At 45.3% G+C, this 18,614-nt stretch overlaps 2 protein-coding genes across 2 annotated transcripts; one reads left to right on the forward strand and one right to left on the reverse strand.

Moving 5' to 3' along the window:
• The first annotated feature begins 897 nt into the window (after positions 1–897).
• On the forward strand, positions 898–4,275 carry LOC146177657 (uncharacterized). The gene is made up of 6 exons (XM_084580526.1): positions 898–1,197; positions 1,259–1,375; positions 2,054–2,134; positions 2,335–2,415; positions 2,533–2,616; positions 2,856–4,275. Exons 1-6 carry the CDS (start codon positions 996–998, stop codon positions 3,956–3,958), a joined length of 1,668 nt encoding a protein of 555 aa, XP_084436652.1. The 5' UTR covers positions 898–995; the 3' UTR covers positions 3,959–4,275.
• A 27-nt stretch (positions 4,276–4,302) lies between these two features.
• On the reverse strand, positions 4,303–7,553 carry LOC146177658 (uncharacterized). Its single transcript, XM_084580527.1, has 3 exons — positions 7,078–7,553; positions 5,975–6,111; positions 4,303–5,681 (listed from the first exon to the last, which is right to left on the reverse strand). Exons 1-3 carry the CDS (start codon positions 7,401–7,403, stop codon positions 4,552–4,554), a joined length of 1,593 nt encoding a protein of 530 aa, XP_084436653.1. The 5' UTR covers positions 7,404–7,553; the 3' UTR covers positions 4,303–4,551.
• Positions 7,554–18,614: the final 11,061 nt, after the last annotated feature.

Consider the following 18,614-nt stretch of genomic DNA (forward strand, 5'->3'; position numbering starts at 1 on the left):
CTTGCTTAGTTCTTTTGCGGGCGCAAGTCAGCCTAATAAAGAGTTCATTTCGATTCTATCCCTCCGGTGTCTTCTTTTGGCGTCAACGGCCTGGTCACCACTACGTATAACAATATCTGTCATGTGCAGACGCCCGTTGCGGGTGAACGTCTTTTATCGCTGGATCGCTTACTTACTGAGGCAACATATGGATACTAGCAAGACTCCAAGCTGGGCTTGTTGGTTCATAGTTACTAAAAAGATTTGCAGCGCTAAAAGACGACACAGAGAAAAAGAAGCACAGGACGGCGCTACTATATGGATACTGTCAAGGTGTCATAGCAGCAAGAACCTTCGCTCCCTCATCGCGTCACCAGCATTAGTCAACGTGTGGAATCCTTAAGGGCTTGTTTAAGGGAGGCCGTGATTCGACAGCTTACTCAGGTGACGTTTTGTCTAACCTTGGATTGGGACATCTTTCAAAACATATTGCTGACATGACACCGCGCTAACGCAGTGATAACAAACTGCACGGAACACTAAAACATTATCACATTATCTCGCATTTCCTTCTGAAGGGCGAGGATACACAATTATAACTACCCAGACCTAATGTCTTAGGGCAAGCGAGAATAACAGAAGCAAGAATATGGGCTGTACTATAAGCTGTGTTGTTATTCAGGTTCTAAAGTCTGCAAAAGAAGACGTAGGAGTGCTGCTTACCTGTACAGAGCTGCATGTGACGTCGGCTTGTCCTATGCACAGGTTTAAAATAAATATGACTCATTAAAAAATGCATTTTCGTACCACAGAACGGCAATCGTGAATCCCTTTTTACCTTTCCACGTAATCGACCATTTGCGGGAAAACTTCTGCGCATGCGCTTGCGGGACGTTGCCAGCGCCCCCTGTCCGCGTTTTGGTTTTGGTTGGAAAACAAACGAGCCGGCCTTGCATTCCTGCGCTGTGCTGAGGCGTTTCGCTTGACGGTGCCTGGTGTTTTTTGTGTTTTTGAATATGCCTGCGCACTGTGTAGCATATGGCTGCACAAATTACTTCACCGGGGAAGGAAATGTAAACTTCTTTAGGTTTCCGTCCGCGAGGCTGCGTGCGAAAAAAAGAGCTGCTTGGATAGGGGCTGTGCGAAGAAAGAACCCTGATGGCTCGGCATGGGAACCGAATGAACATTCGCGGCTCTGCAGCGCGCATTTCATAACAGGTATGACAATATTGAAGAGTTATCGTTGAGTTCGTGCGATTAGAAATCGCATTTATTGCAGGACGGCCTTCAAAGTTCGAAAGTCACCCTGACTTCGTTCCCAATGTGTTCAACTACACAAAAAGTCTCGGCGAAGCAGCTGTGAGTCGTCATAGCCGATGGCTGAAAAGACGGAAAGGTAAGCGCTTTTCTGTATTTTTCATAGTCTCGGAAAGATTTCTGTTGCCACGCAGCTGAAGCGACGAGCGCTCACTGCTAGCTTACTGGCCTGTGTGTCTGGCTCGTGAACGCTGCACGCTGGTGGACGCTGCCGGCTCGTAGTGGTCACGGATGCGCTCCATAGCTTACAGTGGAGTCGGACGAGAAAATGAATTGAATTAAATACTCATTCCTGTTGTGATGGCAGCAGTATAGTCACCGTAGTGCGGCCTTGTTTCTAATGTCAGTACGGCGAAAGCCGCTCCACTCCGTTAAGGCATCGTGGCGAGCAGCGTCCGCGTCGCGACTTTCAGAATAAAATCGCGGTGTGGGCTTTTCGACTAATCGATTATAACCAGTAATGTTTCCTGCGTTTAATGGTAAGGGGTGGCCCCCTTAAGGACCACCCCCGTACCCTCCCTGTATATAAAAAAAAAAAGTTTTTCATCATCCAAAGCTTGTTTCCATACAATGTTGGACATGTGTGCACTCGCGCGTCGCATTTTCTGTGTAATCGTTTTGGAATGCATTTTTATTATTAGTGTATTCGAAGTATTTTCACTCCATATATTCGTAATATGTAGCTCCTGCACATATCTCACTTTGGTTGCTTGCAATGAGCAATACCTCCAGTGTGCACGCGTTGCCATGGTTGCAGGAAAACTTGGAAAGACGCCACATGCAGCACAAAGTTGTACATCTCCTAATGGCACAACGGAGTTCCAGCAGCCTGCAAATGGTGAGCATGCATGTGCAGTCATAGCCGATTCTTTCCCGAGCTTTTGCCCATACCCCCTGTGAATGTTAGACTGCTTGTTGCAGCTAGCCTGATTCTGTGGCAGCAAACTCACAGTGGGTTATTAAATGTCGTGCAAAGCTGCACTGAACGTTTAGCGGTGAATTTTTCCGGCTTCTAAGCATCAGCTGTTGTGTTTGCAGAGAACTGTGACATGGCCACAGACGCTGCACAAGACATTTCAGCTTCACATGGCGTCTTGGATTTCGAGCAGCCTCAAAATGGTGAGCCTGCATGCATTTTTGGGGCTGTAATCCTCTTTAGATATTGTCTGTGCTGTCGTGCAAGGGCTAGTGACTGCTTACTGCAGCAATAAATTGTTACTGATATGTTGTGTGCAGAGGTTTCCAACATGGACACCTGTGTACCACAAGATGACACTGCAGCTGTAGAAGTCACGCTGGAGTCGCAGCAGCCTGAAAATGGTAAGCTTAAATGCTTTATTCAAATGCAATGCTGTCTTTAGCTTTGTGTTAGCTGTGCAACTGTAGCCAGCATCTGGCCTGTTTCTTCAGTGAAACTTTGTCCTTACACTGAGATTTAATGAAGATTGTGTTTCTAAGACCACATGTTACGATACGAGTACAGAGGACTGCAATGATTGGCGTGCTTTCCAGTTTGTATTCTTTTTGTGAAAATGTCTTTCTTTCGGTGTTACTCATAGGTGTTGAGGAACACACCTGGCCAGACTGCAGGTGTGAACGCTGCACACATCAACAGATGCAAGTGATGGAGGCTACAATAGGAAGTCTGCAAAAGTCGGTGCTTAAGCTACAAAAAGAAAATGCAAAGCTTGAGGTGCGGCTTGATGCAGCCGTGTCAAGGCTGCTCACCTTGAGTCTGCTTGACACCCCGAAAGAGTGTGTGTATTACACTGGACTACCCAACGTGGACGTTTTCAACACTTTGTTTGAATATTTAGCGCCCCGTGCCAGGGAAATGGTGTACTGGGGCTCGGACAAAAAGCAGAAAACTGATCCCCGGGGTAGTCAAAAACAAAGTGAGCTACTCAACCAGTTTTTTATGCTATTAGTTAGACTCCGAACAGGTATGGCAGGGAAAGAACTAGCACGGAACTTTATCATGTCTGAGAGTCAAGTTAGCCGCACCTTCTCCACCTGGATCAACTTTCTACGCCAAGAACTTAGCTACCTCACAACATTCCCGACACAAGCAGATATAAGGCCTCACTTACCAAAGTGCTTTAAAGATTTTTCAGACACTCGTCTGGTCATTGACGCCACAGAAGTTCGTATACAACGGCCGTCGTCAATGAACGCACAGCGCCAAACGTTTTCCCCGTACAAGCACTATAACACCTATACGGTGCTTGTTGGCTGTACTCCAGACGGGTACATTGCATATGTGTCCCGCCTCTGGGGTGGTTCTGGTTCAGATAATACAGTACTTGAAAGCAGCACTCTTCTCGAAGAGCTTGAGGTAGGAGATGCCATTATGGTGGACAAAGGGTTCACATTCCCTCACTTACCAGCAGGTATCACCATTTATCGGCCACCGTTTCGTGAGCAGCACCAAAAACAAATGCCTCCGAAAGCAGTCGATGAAACCAGACGCATTGCATCTGCAAGGGTGCACGTTGAAAGGGCTATTTCTCGGATCAAGAGTTTTCACATACTAGACAAGCCGTTTCCAATCTCAATGATCGATATCGCTGAGCAGGTTTTTCAGGTTTGCTGCTTTTTAAGCAACTTCAGACTGCCTTTAATCAAACAGATTGAGGAAGATGTGCCATTGTTTGCTTGCTGAATGAGGGCACTCCAAAATTTGAAGGAATTTGGCCACAGCTCAGTTAAGTACCAGCAACAGCAGCTGTTGTTACCCTGGCCTGAATGTTCTTTGTGTGTACTAAAGTTATTTCTTTCTTCCAAGTTGGACAAGACAACAAATAAGTGGGGTAATTGCCCACACAGCTTAGACAAAAGTGTCGTTTGATTTCACAGTTCTCAGAGATATAATGGCAACTACACTTGACTAGTATGTCAGCGTAGAATTTACAAAACGGTGCTTTGACGGCTGCAGTGATCTCACATTAGCAATATGTTTTACAATATTGGTTGCAATGACACCACACAAAAGGAATAACAGTCACGTGCAGAGTGAATAAAGTTTATGAACCTCTATGTTGTGTAAATTATTCTGGAGGCCTTCACTAGATCATCACGCATAGCCTACATGCATCTCCACATACCGTAGGTGCTTCTGTTTTGATAACTCATGAAATGGGCTATTTTCCCCTCTGTACTTTGCTGGATGTACAGGGCTACACACAACCAGCACACAACAAATTAACACAATAGCTCCTGCAGATAAAATACAATGAACACAAGTTGTCAGAATCCTTACTTCAGCTTCTTTATTTTGACGCGGAGACCTTCAGAAGGTCTGCACACATAATAACCTCTTTTCAGTTTGCTGTGCGACACATACGAGCCGGATGTATACAGCTGGCCCAACCTTTTCACCCGCTTTGTAAGCAACTCTGGAATAAAGGCTCTCTTCATGAAATAAACGAGAGCTGGCAGCATCTCTTCAGTCCAAAACTCTTCATCGAAGGGAATTCTTTCCACGTGAAGGTGTGCAGGATCTTCTGGCCTGCTCCCCTCAGTCCAGATAACAAAATCGCACCAACGATGGCCTGTAATTGCCATTTGGCATTGTACTTGATAATAGTACGCATGGTCTGTCTTAAGTGACGCGCCTTGTTCGCTGAGCCTACAGCAGAAGTTTCTGTCTTGGCAGGCTTCTTCAGTTGTGAGCCCTTTCTTTGAAAATGGGCACTTTACTTCCAGCAGGCCCTCTTCCTCGTCGATCACAATAATTCTGTCGGGCGAAGCTGCCAAGAAAGGGTACACATGGTGGATGTGCAGGCCAGTTTCACGAAGATTTACTACGCAGTCTCTAGCACGTAAAAGCCTCGCATAGGCTTCAACAGCATCTGCTTCATGGTTTCGGCCATACACAATGGCTTCAGATGTAGCTCTGCTACAGGGATACAACAGTGCCTTCAGGAGGCTTTCTGGCTTGGTGCAGCGGCATATCCTGTTAAACATTGAGGCCGTGAGCCGGCCCACACGGGCTGCAAACCACTTCTTATTTGCAGCTTGACCAATCGTTTGCTGGCATAACTCATGCCGCTCATCTTGGGAGAGTGGCTTGAGCGACTGCATGTATGCCTGTATTACAGTTTCAGCATTGTCACCCCATAGGTATTCGCTGTCTGGTATAGGCCCTTCTTTGTTGCATGATGGCTTGGCCTTGGCTGTTGTACTTGTTGGGCTCAGGTATCGCAGAACTTGTAGGTCCGGGCAACAGGCTGAAAGCTTTTCCTTCAGACTTGTGATGTCCTCGGGAAGTGGTGCGCTGGGACAAGGCTCATAAACGCGCTTCGTCTTCTCACGTGTAGGTTTGTTGATAGTATATTTTTTAAATGTTATTTCCCCCAACGGCTTTCTTGCAGCAGGCTTTTTTGCTGGAAACAAAAATAAAACATGTTACTTTGGTTTTACAGTCGGCTTGTTAGCCACTAGTCTGATTGTTTACATAAGAAACTGAATTTTGCCCGTGTACTGTACTCTGCACTGTAACACTTCGAATAAACTGACTGGCTAAGCAGCCATGCAAATGGTACTGTGTCGAGACTCTATTCAGGAATACTTTTTGTGCATCATGCAAACGTGGCAGTCTGCGCACATAAAACACTAGTATTTTGGTGTTCAGCAAGACAGTTGCAAGGAGAAATAGTGCGTGGAAGAAGTGCTATACCTTTGGCAGGGACTATCCACTTGCAGAGCACATCTGTGCTTGATGGTGCTTCAGCAGCTTTGTCAGCAGCTCTGTCGGCAGCTTTCTCGGCAGCACTGAACAACAACCCAGCAACGTGTTGGCAGGTTTCACTCAGCCTGCAGAAAGAAGTAACCGAAGTCATTCATTTTTTCACACACAAAAAAAAATCGCGATAAGTTGATGTAATCATTGCACATTTTCTCCAAAAAAGCCGCTCGCAAAAGCGACATTTTTTTGAGCACATGGCGGAATTTTTTTTTTTTTGTAAGTACGAGCTGTAGGCTTCAGACCAGAAATAGCTGCTGAAGCCGCAGCTATCAGAAACCGAGAAAAGAGGTGCTCCCATTAACTTGGACGCTCGTGCTCACATCCTGCCTTCCGCGAAGCAGGCGTCGCGCTAGATTTTGCGCTTGCTGCCAAAAGGACGCAGGCTAGCCATTTAGAAAAACGTTTTGACTTTTGATTTCTGCACATATGTCGGTGAAAGGCGGAGAGTAAACATATGAAGAGCCACCGCAGTTGCAATACTATTTCACGTATCAGATAGTGGCACGGACACGATTAGCAGCTACAAGTCGCGCACTCGCGGCATTTTCTGACGGACCGCACGAAACAGCCTCTTAAAATGCGTCGATAGTAGGTGAAACCACAGCCGCCCGTGGTATCGCTACTGTGATGAAGCAGTGGAGAAGGCCGTTAACTTATCACCATCGTGTACGCTTCATCTGAAGACGCACTTGTTCGTGCAACATCCTAACCTTCCATGAAATCGTAAACATACACGTTAATGCATATTACGGAACAAAGTGGAGCACATTTGTCTACAGCACTCGCGTAGTGCTTTGCGGAGGAAATACAGTAAAAAAAAAATTCAGCAGCTACTGAGATTCAGAGGTAGCACTCGAGCAGATACAAAAGTATGTATCTTCCCCGGCAAAGCAGCTACTTGCTCAAATCTAGTATATTTCGCAAACGCGGTAGATATGACACGAGCAGGAGCACATCTTTTTTTTAACACTTTCGCTTTCTCATTCGGCATTTTACAATACAGAGATTACTTAAACATAGCCAAAATATCTCACCCAGCAACACAATCGCAGTGCGCTCCAACGATGCGGCCTGTGGATATGACGAACCACGCTGATGTCACGTATGCGCCGGTCTTCATGGACGGTGCGCACGCCGCCCTCACCATACCTAGGTCCTGATCGGCTGTTCTAAGATTTAGCTTTAGGCTCTTAACATAGCCTTCTTCTTTGAAAGCCCAGCCGCGATGTGCCTGGCGCACTGTTGAGGTGGCAGCATGCAGGTATCGCCACACATCATCGTCTGTTATCCTGCAGCGGCAAAAGTCTTCACTCCACCCCGTTTCTAAAAACGGAAATGGAATATCATCTTCTTCTATCATCACTGGGCGTAAATTTTCAGGAGAAAATAACAAAAACAGCCAGAACAGATGCCTGCGCGTGTGCCTGGTAGAACCGCTGCACGCTGCCTAGTATGGCCTAGCAAGACTTGTTTTCCAACCAAAAGCATCGGCCGAGGTTCGCCGTTTGTGCGGCAGGTGGCGCTCGCTTTCCCGCAAATGGTCGATTGCGGGCACGAAGAAAATTTAGTTTTAAATGATTTGCTAAAATGCAATTACTTTAACGTGAATGGTATGTCCTGGTAGGACGGTGTAACGCATTTTCAGAAGTTTATTTGCTCAATGGAAGTTCTAAATATTTGTTCTAAAGTCCAGTTTATTTTCATCAAAGCCAGGAAGACGGCTGAAAGAACAAGTGAAACAAGATCACTTGATTGCTTTCAAGCTTCCTGTTCTTGGCACACTGTAATGAGAGAGCCGTATTCTAACCGTACGTTTGTTTTCATTTTACAGAACGAAGCAAACCAAATAAAATAACTAACATTTTTTCTGATTTTAAAACTTTGCTTACAGCATGTGGAATTCAAGTCAAAAGAAGTGTTACTGAGTTCAGTCAGGTCAATAGCAATGTTTCTACTGTGCTGATAAATTCGGTGATCTGTTCAGTTTTACGGTTTTAGCGAAACGAGTCAGTCCAAATTACAAGGTATTCCTTCAGATAACATGTGCCCGTTACAGAATGCACAGGTAAGCGGCTGTAGATAAAGAAGTTTGAGTTAAAGGTTACCAATTTGAGGATTCTGTAACCCGAGCACCCACAGGTTACAGCTACAGCTGGCAGTATTTCATTTGAAAACTATTTTAGAGATCTTAACGTCCACTACATTTAGCGGTTACTTCGTTAAGACATTTGGCCATTCAATGAACCCTATCTGTTCAACACCTTTATTTTAATAAAATGAATTGCTATGTGAGCTGTGAACTTTCCATTGCGATTATTGCGCTAATCAGCGATTTTAAAAGCTCCCACTTGAATGCAAGGAGTGATCCTCAAACAACCCCGCAGTTGTCAATGTACTCAATAATGTCATACGAATTTAAAAACTACGCACTTCTCAAACCTTCTCTCACGGGCAAAATTGTTATAATTTTCTGGCTTGAAATTGACAAAACTGTACTATCGAGGGTACCTGACCTGGTCTTCACCAAATTCATTCGGAACGTGCAGCTGCTGTGCTTACCTTTTTAAGCTGTTTGCGTTCGGACGCCCAACCGATTTGCATCTCTCTGCATAAAAACAAAAGGAGTTCGTCAAACTGATGACTGGCGACGAAAGATAACCATAAACACTACGTTGGAATGAAGGAGAGCTTGGCATCGTTACGAAAACTGAAATCGAAGATATTTGTTAGGCTTATTGCAAGCTCCCCATATTGGTTTAAGTAAAAAAATATTGCGGCGACTAGTGCGTTGGCTATTTTCTAAGGCCAATCGCCGGTGTTTTATATAGCTGTAAAGGCTACAAAAATAAATGAATTTCCCACATCAGTCTGAGAAAAAAGAAAGGTTTTACCATTATTGACCGAAGCGGCCAAGAGCGCACTTGAAAGCGCAGCTGTAAGGAAAACAAAAATTAGAGTCACGTGAGAAGCTATGGTTGAAGATTGGCCACGATTTCGAACTTCGAGCAAAGATGGCGGAAGACTTGCCGACTCGATATGTCATATAAAGTTGTAAAAGCTTCCTGAACATGGGAAGAAAATTTTAGTTTCGGTTACATTGTTCGATGCTTTTACCTCGCTTGCTATTATAGAAAAACCAATAAAGAGAAAATGTCTGTTGTTATCTCGGCTTAGCCAAGTGTTAACATGATAGCTTAGCAGAGCTCGATTACCTTTGTGATGGGGGCCGGCCTGGAGTTAGCTTCATGCATGTCTTTTCATGGTTTAGTATCTTTATTTATTTATTTATTTATTTATTTATTTATTTATTTATTTATTTATTTATTTATTTATTTATTTATTTATTTATTTATTTATTTATTTATTTACTTACTTATTTATTTATTACATTACCCTCAGGGCCTGTGAGTATTACAGAGGAGGTGGGAATTATAATAAAAAACAGAATGAAACAAAGTGCAAGAATGACAAATGTAATAAAAGAACACCAGACAAGTCAAACAGTGAAATGCATACCACGCTCAGGTACAAAAACAAAAAAACAACAATTGATACATAGTCACGTAAAAATGGTTGCAAATGGCAGACTTAGACGGCCATGTGTCTTCAATTGATGGGATGGAGGAGGGAAGGCGGTTCCACTCTGCACTTGTCTTGGGCAGAAAATAATCAAAAAGGACATTTGTTCGACAACAAGGAACGAAAACTTTATGGCGGTGATCTATGCGAGATGATAATACGTAGGTTGCGACATAAAATCACGTTTCAGGGAAAAAATATGAAATAAAATTTTATGGAAAATACAGAGACGGGAAATTTTTCTTCTAACTTTCAAATCTGGCAAATTAGGGTTAGACTTAAGAAGAGAAACACTGGTTGTATGAGAGTAACTGAAAGCTATAAAACAAGCAGATCTATTCTGAACAGCTTCAATGGCATTGCTAAGAGACTGTTGTGATGGGTCCCAAATTGCTGATGCGTATTCCAACTTAGGACGTACAAGGGACTGATACAAGTTTAGTTTGAGATGTAACGGAGACAGAGAAAACTTCCGCCTTAGGTAGCCAAGAGTTCGGTTTGCATTGCTTATGATGTAGTTGATGTGAATATTTGAGGAGAAACTACAGGTTATGCAGACACCCAGTACTTATATGAAGTAACATGCTCTAAAGGGCTATCACTTATTTTGTATCCTGATAACTGGGCAGGATTTGAACGGCGTGATATTGTCATATGCTTGTATTTGTTAATATTAAGAGTCATTAACCATGTGCTACACCAGTTAGAAATATTATTGAGGTCGGCCTGTAGAAGAAGACTGTCAGAGGGTGTAGTTATTGTACGGTAAAGGACGCAGTCGTCAGCATAGAGTTTAATAAGAGAATTAGCGCATGCAGGGAGGTCATACATACATATTAGAAAAAGTAAGGGATCTAATACAGAGCCTTGAGGGACAGCAGATATCACTAAACAAGATGATGAAGCCCACTCTTTAGCTATTACATACTGAGAACGGTTTGTTAGAAAGCATTGAATCCATTTTAGTATATTAGGGTCTATATTTACCATACTGATCTTTAGTAATATTAAGTTATGAGGAACCTTATCGAACGCTTTCGCGAAGTAAAAAAAAATGCAATCAGTAAGCATATTACAATCAAGGGCTGAAGCTATGTCATGGGTAAAAGTAAGAAGTTGAGTTTCACGAAAGTAGTATTTACGAAAGCCATGCTGAGCCGAGCTAAAGAAAGAGTTAGATTCGAGGAAAGAGACAAGGTTAGAGTAGATGATATGTTCTAGAATTTTTCATGGTTTAGTATCTTTCTTGCTGATTTCGGAAATATAATGTTTATCTTGTGTTCACGTGGATGGTAAATAATTTTGCACGTAGCAGTGAGCGCCTAAATACGCCTTGCATTGCCTTGAAGAATAAAGTTGACAGTCTGCGCTTCTAAGTGTTGTATGTGTTTCTTCCTGTTGTTCTACTTTTTTGCGCAGATAACACAATTTCATAATGGACCAACTAGCCCGGCAAATCTTGTTAGAAAAAGCTGTCGTGGCAATTTATGCGATGTCAGAGCATCGTATTTGTTTCGGCTGATGCCCCCAAAGTCAGCTCTAAATTTCCGCTTTTCGATTTATTGACTGGACCATCAACTTCACTATGTGGCGTAGTGAAAGAGAAAAACTTAAGTTATCTGATCGATTGATAGCGACTCCATCCGCGTGTCATTCTTTTCATTCGCCCCTTTCGAAAATTGATTTCACTTTTTGCTTTCCCTGACTTCAGTCAAAGTTGTTGGCTACAGCGGAATCAAAGTTTGCCTTGTCGTTATTCAACATCCATTGTTTCGATCTAACGAAGCTATAAATTATAAGGGAGTAATTACTCATTGGCATCCACACAAGCGCAGCCATACGGCTTCTTTGTAGCCGTATGGCTGCGCTTGTGTGGATGCCAATGAGTAATTACTCCGTTATTACAAATTTACTCCACCTTGGGAGATTCCCCTAAATATTCGATCGAAGCTATAATTATTTAATAAAGCGAGAGCATGTAGCGCAAAAAGGAGAAAGGAAAGCGTCAAAGAAAATAAACAAATTAGAGATGAATGTAGCGATGTTTGTATATTTGCACCGTTATTGAATGTGAATATATATTGCTATCATTTCGTGGCTTAGAAAATTTAGTTGAAGATAAAAGAAAAGCTACCAGGTATTACATGTGGGATCTATAGCCCTAACATCGGCATATAAGAATAATACTACTGATACTAATGATATTCTTTTTTTTACCACCTTGTAGTACGTGATGACAGCAGGTCATTGTAAAAGCTCCCCATTGGCAGTCTCACAAACCGTGGACCCCCTGCACTCTTGGGCAGCAGCATGGAAGTTAAAAATGAGCAATTGTGATGTGATATTCTGCACGGTGCTCTGCAAAATTAGGTATTTCGTCAGTGGTGCAATCTTTTACATCCAACGTCATTTTTTGAGTATATTCCAGCTTTGAGGTAACGGCGAGTAAGAATGCCCTGTAGTAGTTGGCGGAACGAGGGGCGGGGGGCGGGGGTGCTGCAAAGACGTGATGTAAATCAAATTTAGCAACTCACAGGCAAGCTCAATGAGGGCTGAACTCGGCAGTGTTTGGGGACCTCTTTGCATGGAAGTTGTCAGCGCCTTGGCACACCGTGCTGAGGTGGAGCGCTTTCCTTTCCCTGTAAGGCGCCACGTCATCCAGTGTTTTTGGCATCGCGCAGTTTGCGTAGCGCTAGACACAGCGAGACCCCCACGCACCAATCACAAGCCTGATATTCGTTGTGGCGGCCACCCCGTTGTCTCCCCGTATCCCTGCTGCACGAATTGCGTCGCTTAGCGACATTACGAATCATAGTTTACTTTCTGATTTCCAGTGTAAACTATGTTTCCCTGTAGTTCATATATTTAAAAGCGCAGAATATCCCATAAGGTGAAAAGCTAGTAATATGTTTATGACAAGGATTATAGAAATCAGTAAAAAATGCTTTTGTGGACCGCCTTGCACAGCAAAAAGTGATAAAAGTCAGCGGCCGTTTTAAGAGATTGTCTGGAGGAAGTAACATGGCAGAAGCTTGCTGCGAAACGTTTTTAGAAAGGTGACCATCGGGTATTAAAACTTCAGGCGAAGTAAATGCATTTCTAAAAAATAACACAAAAATTACTTGGAAAGATTTCCGTTCAAATAAAGGCCCTATACCACACGCGTGCTGCAAAAATAAAGTGGCCAGGAAAGAAACTAATTTGAAATTGTGCAATGAACTTTCTAAAAGGCCTAAGAATTTCCGCAGGCAGCTTGTATATAAAGGATAATTTTACCCAAACTTCGCTTTTGCAGAATAAAAGGGTATTCGTTACTGAAAAAAAAATTACGTTTGAACGGGTAATGTCCAGCCATATTTCTGGTGATATACAGGGTGTCCAAGCTAACTTCAGCGAAAGGTTAAAGATGAAACATGGGTCAGAGAAACCACTTGTATAGAGCTGCCAGCCATCTGGCCCACCACAGCATTCTTTTTACTTTGCAACTAACGAATTAGGAGTTTAGGTAATATCTCTAATTTACTAACTATTGCTTTTAGACAATAATAATAGATCGCTCAAGAATCGCCCAGATCTGTCTCGAAGATTCCGGCCACTCGCGTATGTTTCTACAATGTTCCAGGTTGTGCTAGTCACAGTTTGCGACGTTATCAAGATGGTTCTGAGCCGCCTTTCAACTGAGCGTTGATGTGTGCGACAGGCATTCTTAGTTCGACGATCGATGGTTTATTGCTATCGCCGCCACAGGTTTGTTGCTATCCCCGCCGAGTTGCTTATTGTTTATTGGACGCAAGTCAGCCCAATAAAGAGTTAATTTCAATACTATCAAGCCCGTGTCTTCTTTTGGTGCCTACGGCCTTGTCACCACTACGTGACATCTGGTGGAGGTGCTCAATCTTGACACCGTGACGGACTCACCCGTAGAGCAGAAAGCACCCTTGGTTTTCTTCCAACCCCGTGAGACCCCCTACTTCCAACGTCGAGCGGATGAGGACGCAGAAGACTGGCTCGACCAGTTCGAACGAGTTGCAACGTTCAACGCCTGGAACAACGAAGCGAAGCTAAGGCAAGTATATTTTGCTCTTGGAGGATCTGTGCGTATATGGTTTGAAAGTCACGAGACAGTTTTGAAAGATTGGGAGATTTTCAGGACTTACTGTCTGATGGCCTTTGAGGAGTCTTGTTTAATTTGGTGGTATCGTGTATATCAAGATTACAATGTAGGGCAGCTAGAACCCTAGTAGCGCGAACCACTTATCAGAATGCCACTGGAAGCGGGAAAACACACATATACATATTGTCACGCGCCTTCGTGGAACGTCGATGGAAGACGAAGAAGAACGGTCGGGTAGATTGGTGAAGAAGAAAGAAATTTACAAAACTCCAAATTTTTGCTTCATATTTTTTCATTCAATAACTTTTGTGATGTTAAATCTTATGTTTTTGTTTAGTTGTCAATTACTTTATTACACTAATTCAGTTTGTGTAGGACATTTGGCAGTCCACACTGAACCCTGGCCAATCCCCCTTCATGGGTATGTGCCAAATATCAAGGAAGAAGAAGAAAGAAGAGCAAGGGCAGAGGAACGTTTGTACGCTTCGCCGCAGTCCTGTTTGGACCGATCTTTGTAAATAAACCCCCCCGTGCGTACGAAGCACGTAACAACTTGGTGAGAGGTGCTTGGGTAGCGACCACGGAGCGTTTCATCTACCGAAGAAGCCGTAGACTTGCTGGCCTACCACCAATGCCATCAGACATGACTGAAGACGGCAGTACCGAGCAGCCAGGATCATCCACGGCGAACAACTGGCCCCATTATCGAGAGCCGCGTACGTTTTCCGGAAAACCGGAGGAGGACGTTGATGAGTGTCTGAAACACTACGAAAGAGTGAGTAAATACAATCACTGGAACGCCGCTACAGAGCTGTGTAATGTGGTGTTCTTCCTTGCCGCCACTGCCTTTGACTGGTTCGATAATCACGAGTATTCATTAAGTACATGGACTATCTTTACAAGCGAAATCAAGAAAAATTTTGGGGATGAACCTGCAAAGAAGAAGCGCGCTGAACAAACTTTGTTTCACCGGGCGCAAGTACCCGGAGAAACTTGTACTGCATATATCGAAGCCATCTTAAAGCTATGCAAACTCGTCAACCCCTCTATGCTTGAAGAAGACAAAGTCGGTCACCTCCTGAAAGGAATAGCGGAAGACGTTTATAATTTTCTTATTAGCAAAGAGAACCTGAACACCACCGCTGATGTTATAAAGCATTGTAGAACATTTGAGGCTCTCACGCTGCGACGAATTACACCTAAATTCGGAAGACTGGCCAATGTCACCTCTGTAGCCAGTGCTGAAGCCTGTCCTTCAGTTTCCATGGCTGATATGATACGAGAGATTGTACGCGAGGAATTGTCAAGATCTAGGGACGCCATCTGTAGTGAAGAATATGTGCGGCAGAGTTGTGCACCGCAGGCAAATGTTGCCGCCCTGTCCACTCCGTGGGTTTAACCTAGCAGCGCTTCGCATATCGACGATCAGCGCAGCTGTACTCAACGTTATGACCACCAGCCGATGGAAAATAGGCCCGCCTACTTTGAAAATGTGGTTCGTCAGCAGCGAGAGCCTCGCTACAACCAACGTCGCGACTTTGTTAGTGAGGGATCGCTGGCGCCCTGATCCTGTGTGCTACAGGTGTGGCATTGCGGGGCATATCGCTAGATACTGCCGCCGCAGTTTTCCAACTGTCCAAGATTACCGACCCCACGCGAACATTCACGGACGGCTGCACACCGAACAACAACGATCCCCGACTATGCCTATTGGGGACTCGTACCATTCGACATATTTGCGGAATTCATCTCCTGCATCTGTTCGTAGTGTGACGCCGCCAACCCAGCGCCCGCAGAGGTCACCTTCCCCTCGACGTCGTTCTTCCCCTCCGCCTCAGGGAAACTAGGAGGCGCGGCCGATGGAGGTGAGGCCGCCGGCGAGTCGATGACGTCCATACCTCTGCACGTGTTTATGTTAAAGAACAAATTGGAAATGTTTGTTGATGGTGTGAAAACAATGGCTCTTGTGGACACTTGTGCTACAGTATCTGTTATGAGTTTGAGTTTTAAGAACCGTTTAGGTAGAAAAGTAATGTTCAGTGGTGACCGTGCAGTGTTATTCCGTGGTGTGGGTGGTGAACCATTATTTCCTCTTGGTGTGTGTGCTTCGGATGTTGTTATTGGCGGCCTCAAGTTTAGAGTAGAATTTGCAGTACTGCCTCGGTCAACGCATGATGTGATTCTTGGGATTGATTTTCTGCAAGAGTGTGGTGCAACTTTAGACTGTGCTACGGGAGAGATTGCTTTGAATCCTTCACTACTTTCGGTTCTTGTGGATGACTCGACACCTTAATTTGAAGCATTTGCTGTGGAAGAAGACACAATTGTGCCAGCGTTATCTGCAGCATTCGTGCGGGGTTTCTCTATTCGGAACCAGTGCGAATCTTTTGAGGCTATAGTAGAACCTACAAGATTCACCTGCTCTAAGAAGAGTATCCTTGTGCCTCATTGCGTCATTCCCGTGACTATAGGCAGCACTGAGCTGTGGACAGTGAACCACTCCGAAGAGCCAACTGTCTTGCCTCGGGGCCTAAAACTCGCCCGTTTCGAGGAAGGCATATCCGGTTCCGTCGCGGCGTTAAACAGCTCTGTCACTAAGCAGCAGGTGCGACCAGGCATGGAGACCCAAGTTACGGCTATGATTAGTAAGTCTCTTTCTACAACTGAGCGTCGTATTCTAGTGGAACTACTACTGAAACACGTGACTGTTTGGCTTTGCCAAGTATGACTCAATGCCACTGCCTACCAGTCGTATTCATCACACGATCAACACTGAGTCCGCACCTCCAATACGTCAGAAGCCCTATCGAGTCTCAGAAACTGAACGTAAGGTATGTAAGGTAACGCGAAGGTCGGACTTGGGGAATCAGGCTTTATTACAGACCTGAAGCCTTGGTCGCACACTGCAGCCAAACACACTCCGCGATGACGATGGGTATCTACAAGAGGGAGCAGGATGAAGATGAAGCAGCACGTTCAGCAGTGTGGAAGATGAAGCGCCACACAGTGCTCACACTATTTCGCCCGCGCAGTTCAAGCGGCCAGCCTGGCCGCAATTAGTCCGCAGGAATGCGCCGAACAAAAGGTTTCATACGTGAAACGTGGACAACTTCAGTGCCACGGTAACGACAGTCCGGAGGAGGGTAAACAGGGGAGACGCGATAGTTGACCGGGGAGGTTTTTGCAAGAACTGTGTAAGGACCAATGTAACGGTGCTGTAACTTGTCACAAACGCCAGGAGTGTGTAATGGGGTCCAAAGTAACACCTCGTCGCCGGGACGGAACGAAACTTGGCGATGGGTTGCATCATAGCGGTACTTGCGGTCTTCCTGGCTAGCTTCCGTGTTGACGCGAGCAAGCCGGCGTGATTTGGCCACTCGGGAAAGGAACTGGTCAGGAAGAGAGGATGAGGAACTGGCATGTGTAGAAAGAAAAGAGGCGTCAAGAAAGGTAGCGGGAGAACGGCCGTAAACGAGGAAAAACGGGGTGTAACCTGTGGTCCGCTGTACAGCCGTATTGTAGGCGAACGTAACAAAAGGAAGTATTACGTCCCAGTTTCGGTGGTCCTGGTCGACATACATAGACAACATGTCAGAAAGCGTGCGGTGGAACCGCTCAGTCAACCCATTGGTCTGCGGGTGATAGCTGGAGGTCAATTTGTGATGTGTGGTTGAGGCTTCAATAACTTCGGCTACAATCTTCGACAGAAATGTCCGACCACGATCGCTGAGAAGCACTTGAGGGGCCCCATGGCGCAGTACGAGCGATTCCAAAAAGAAGGTCGCGACCTCATGTGCTGAGCCATTAGGCAGGGAAGCGGTCTCAGCGTAGCGTGTTAGGTGGTCGACGGCGGTGACGATCCAACGATTACCTCGTGCGGACAATGGAAGTGGCCCGTATAAGTCTATGCCAACAACGGCAAAAGGAGTAGCAGGGCAAGGTAGCGGCTGTAGTAGGCCAGCAGGAGGAGAAGTGGGCCGTTTGCGGCGCTGACATGGCAGACAAGAGGCGACGTATTTTGCCACACTTGAGGCGAGGCCTGGCCAGAAGAAACGGGCTTTCACGCGGTGGTAAGTTTTATGAAAGCCTAAGTGACCGGCTGTAGCATCATCGTGGAAAGCCGTCAGGATACGGGTGCGAAGCGCTCTCGGAATAACGGGGACCCAACGGGTGCCTTCGGAGCAATAAATATAACGGGAGAGCACGCCGTTGTCAAGTTTGAACTTTTGGAGTTGCCTGCGCATCCTAGCGGTAGGAGGGTGAGAAGCACCGGTGAGAAGGTTGATTAGGGAAATACAGTAGGGATCTGCTCGCTGGTTTGAAATAATGGCGTAGCGATCTGGAGCAGCGGCAAGAGTAGCACAGGTTAAGGTTGGGGCTCTGGACGACATTGGGACGTCGAGGGTGCACGCAGGAAGGCTCGAGGAAGCACTAGGTGGCGATTCTGATAGCGGGCAGCGGGAAAGAGCATCGGCATCTCGATGTTTGCGTCCCGATTTGAATATGACATCAAAGTGGTACTCCTGCAAACGCAGAATCCAACGGCCCAGGCGTCCAGTCAAATTTTTGAGGGTTGATAACCAGCACAGGGCGTGGTGATCGGTAACGATCGTGAAATTGCGGCCGTAGAGGTAGGGGCGGAATTTCTGAACTGCCCAAACGACGGCTAGGCACTCTTGCTCAGTGATGGTGTAGTTGCGTTCCGCTAGTGTTAGAGTTCGACTGGCAAACGCAATTACCTTTTCCCGAGAAGCGGTATCACGTTGCAGAAGTATGGCGCCGATACCGAGGCTGCTGGCATCGGTGTGAAGAATGGTGGCAGCAGTGTCGTCGAAATGAGCGAGAACAGGGTCCGAAGTGAGGGCATTCTTTAGGGTT

This window comes from Amblyomma maculatum, chromosome 10 (genome assembly GCF_055883805.1).
Source record: "Amblyomma maculatum isolate TAMU_Amacu chromosome 10, ASM5588380v1, whole genome shotgun sequence".
Lineage (NCBI taxonomy): Eukaryota > Metazoa > Arthropoda > Arachnida > Ixodida > Ixodidae > Amblyomma > Amblyomma maculatum.

Bases quoted from the DNA above. Each gene is read 5' to 3' on its own strand.
- LOC146177657 (XM_084580526.1), top strand. From the start codon at position 996: ATGCCTGCGCACTGTGTAGCATATGGCTGCACAAATTACTTCACCGGG. The intron at 1,198-1,258 runs GTATGACAATAT...CATTTATTGCAG, and splicing joins CAGCGCGCATTTCATAACAG to GACGGCCTTCAAAGTTCGAA. The intron at 2,416-2,532 runs GTGAGCCTGCAT...TGTTGTGTGCAG, and splicing joins TTTCGAGCAGCCTCAAAATG to AGGTTTCCAACATGGACACC.
- LOC146177658 (XM_084580527.1), bottom strand. From the start codon at position 7,403: ATGATAGAAGAAGATGATATTCCATTTCCGTTTTTAGAAACGGGGTGG. The intron at 6,112-7,077 runs GTGAGATATTTT...TTCTTTCTGCAG, and splicing joins CACTGCGATTGTGTTGCTGG to GCTGAGTGAAACCTGCCAAC. The intron at 5,682-5,974 runs GTATAGCACTTC...TTTTGTTTCCAG, and splicing joins GTGGATAGTCCCTGCCAAAG to CAAAAAAGCCTGCTGCAAGA.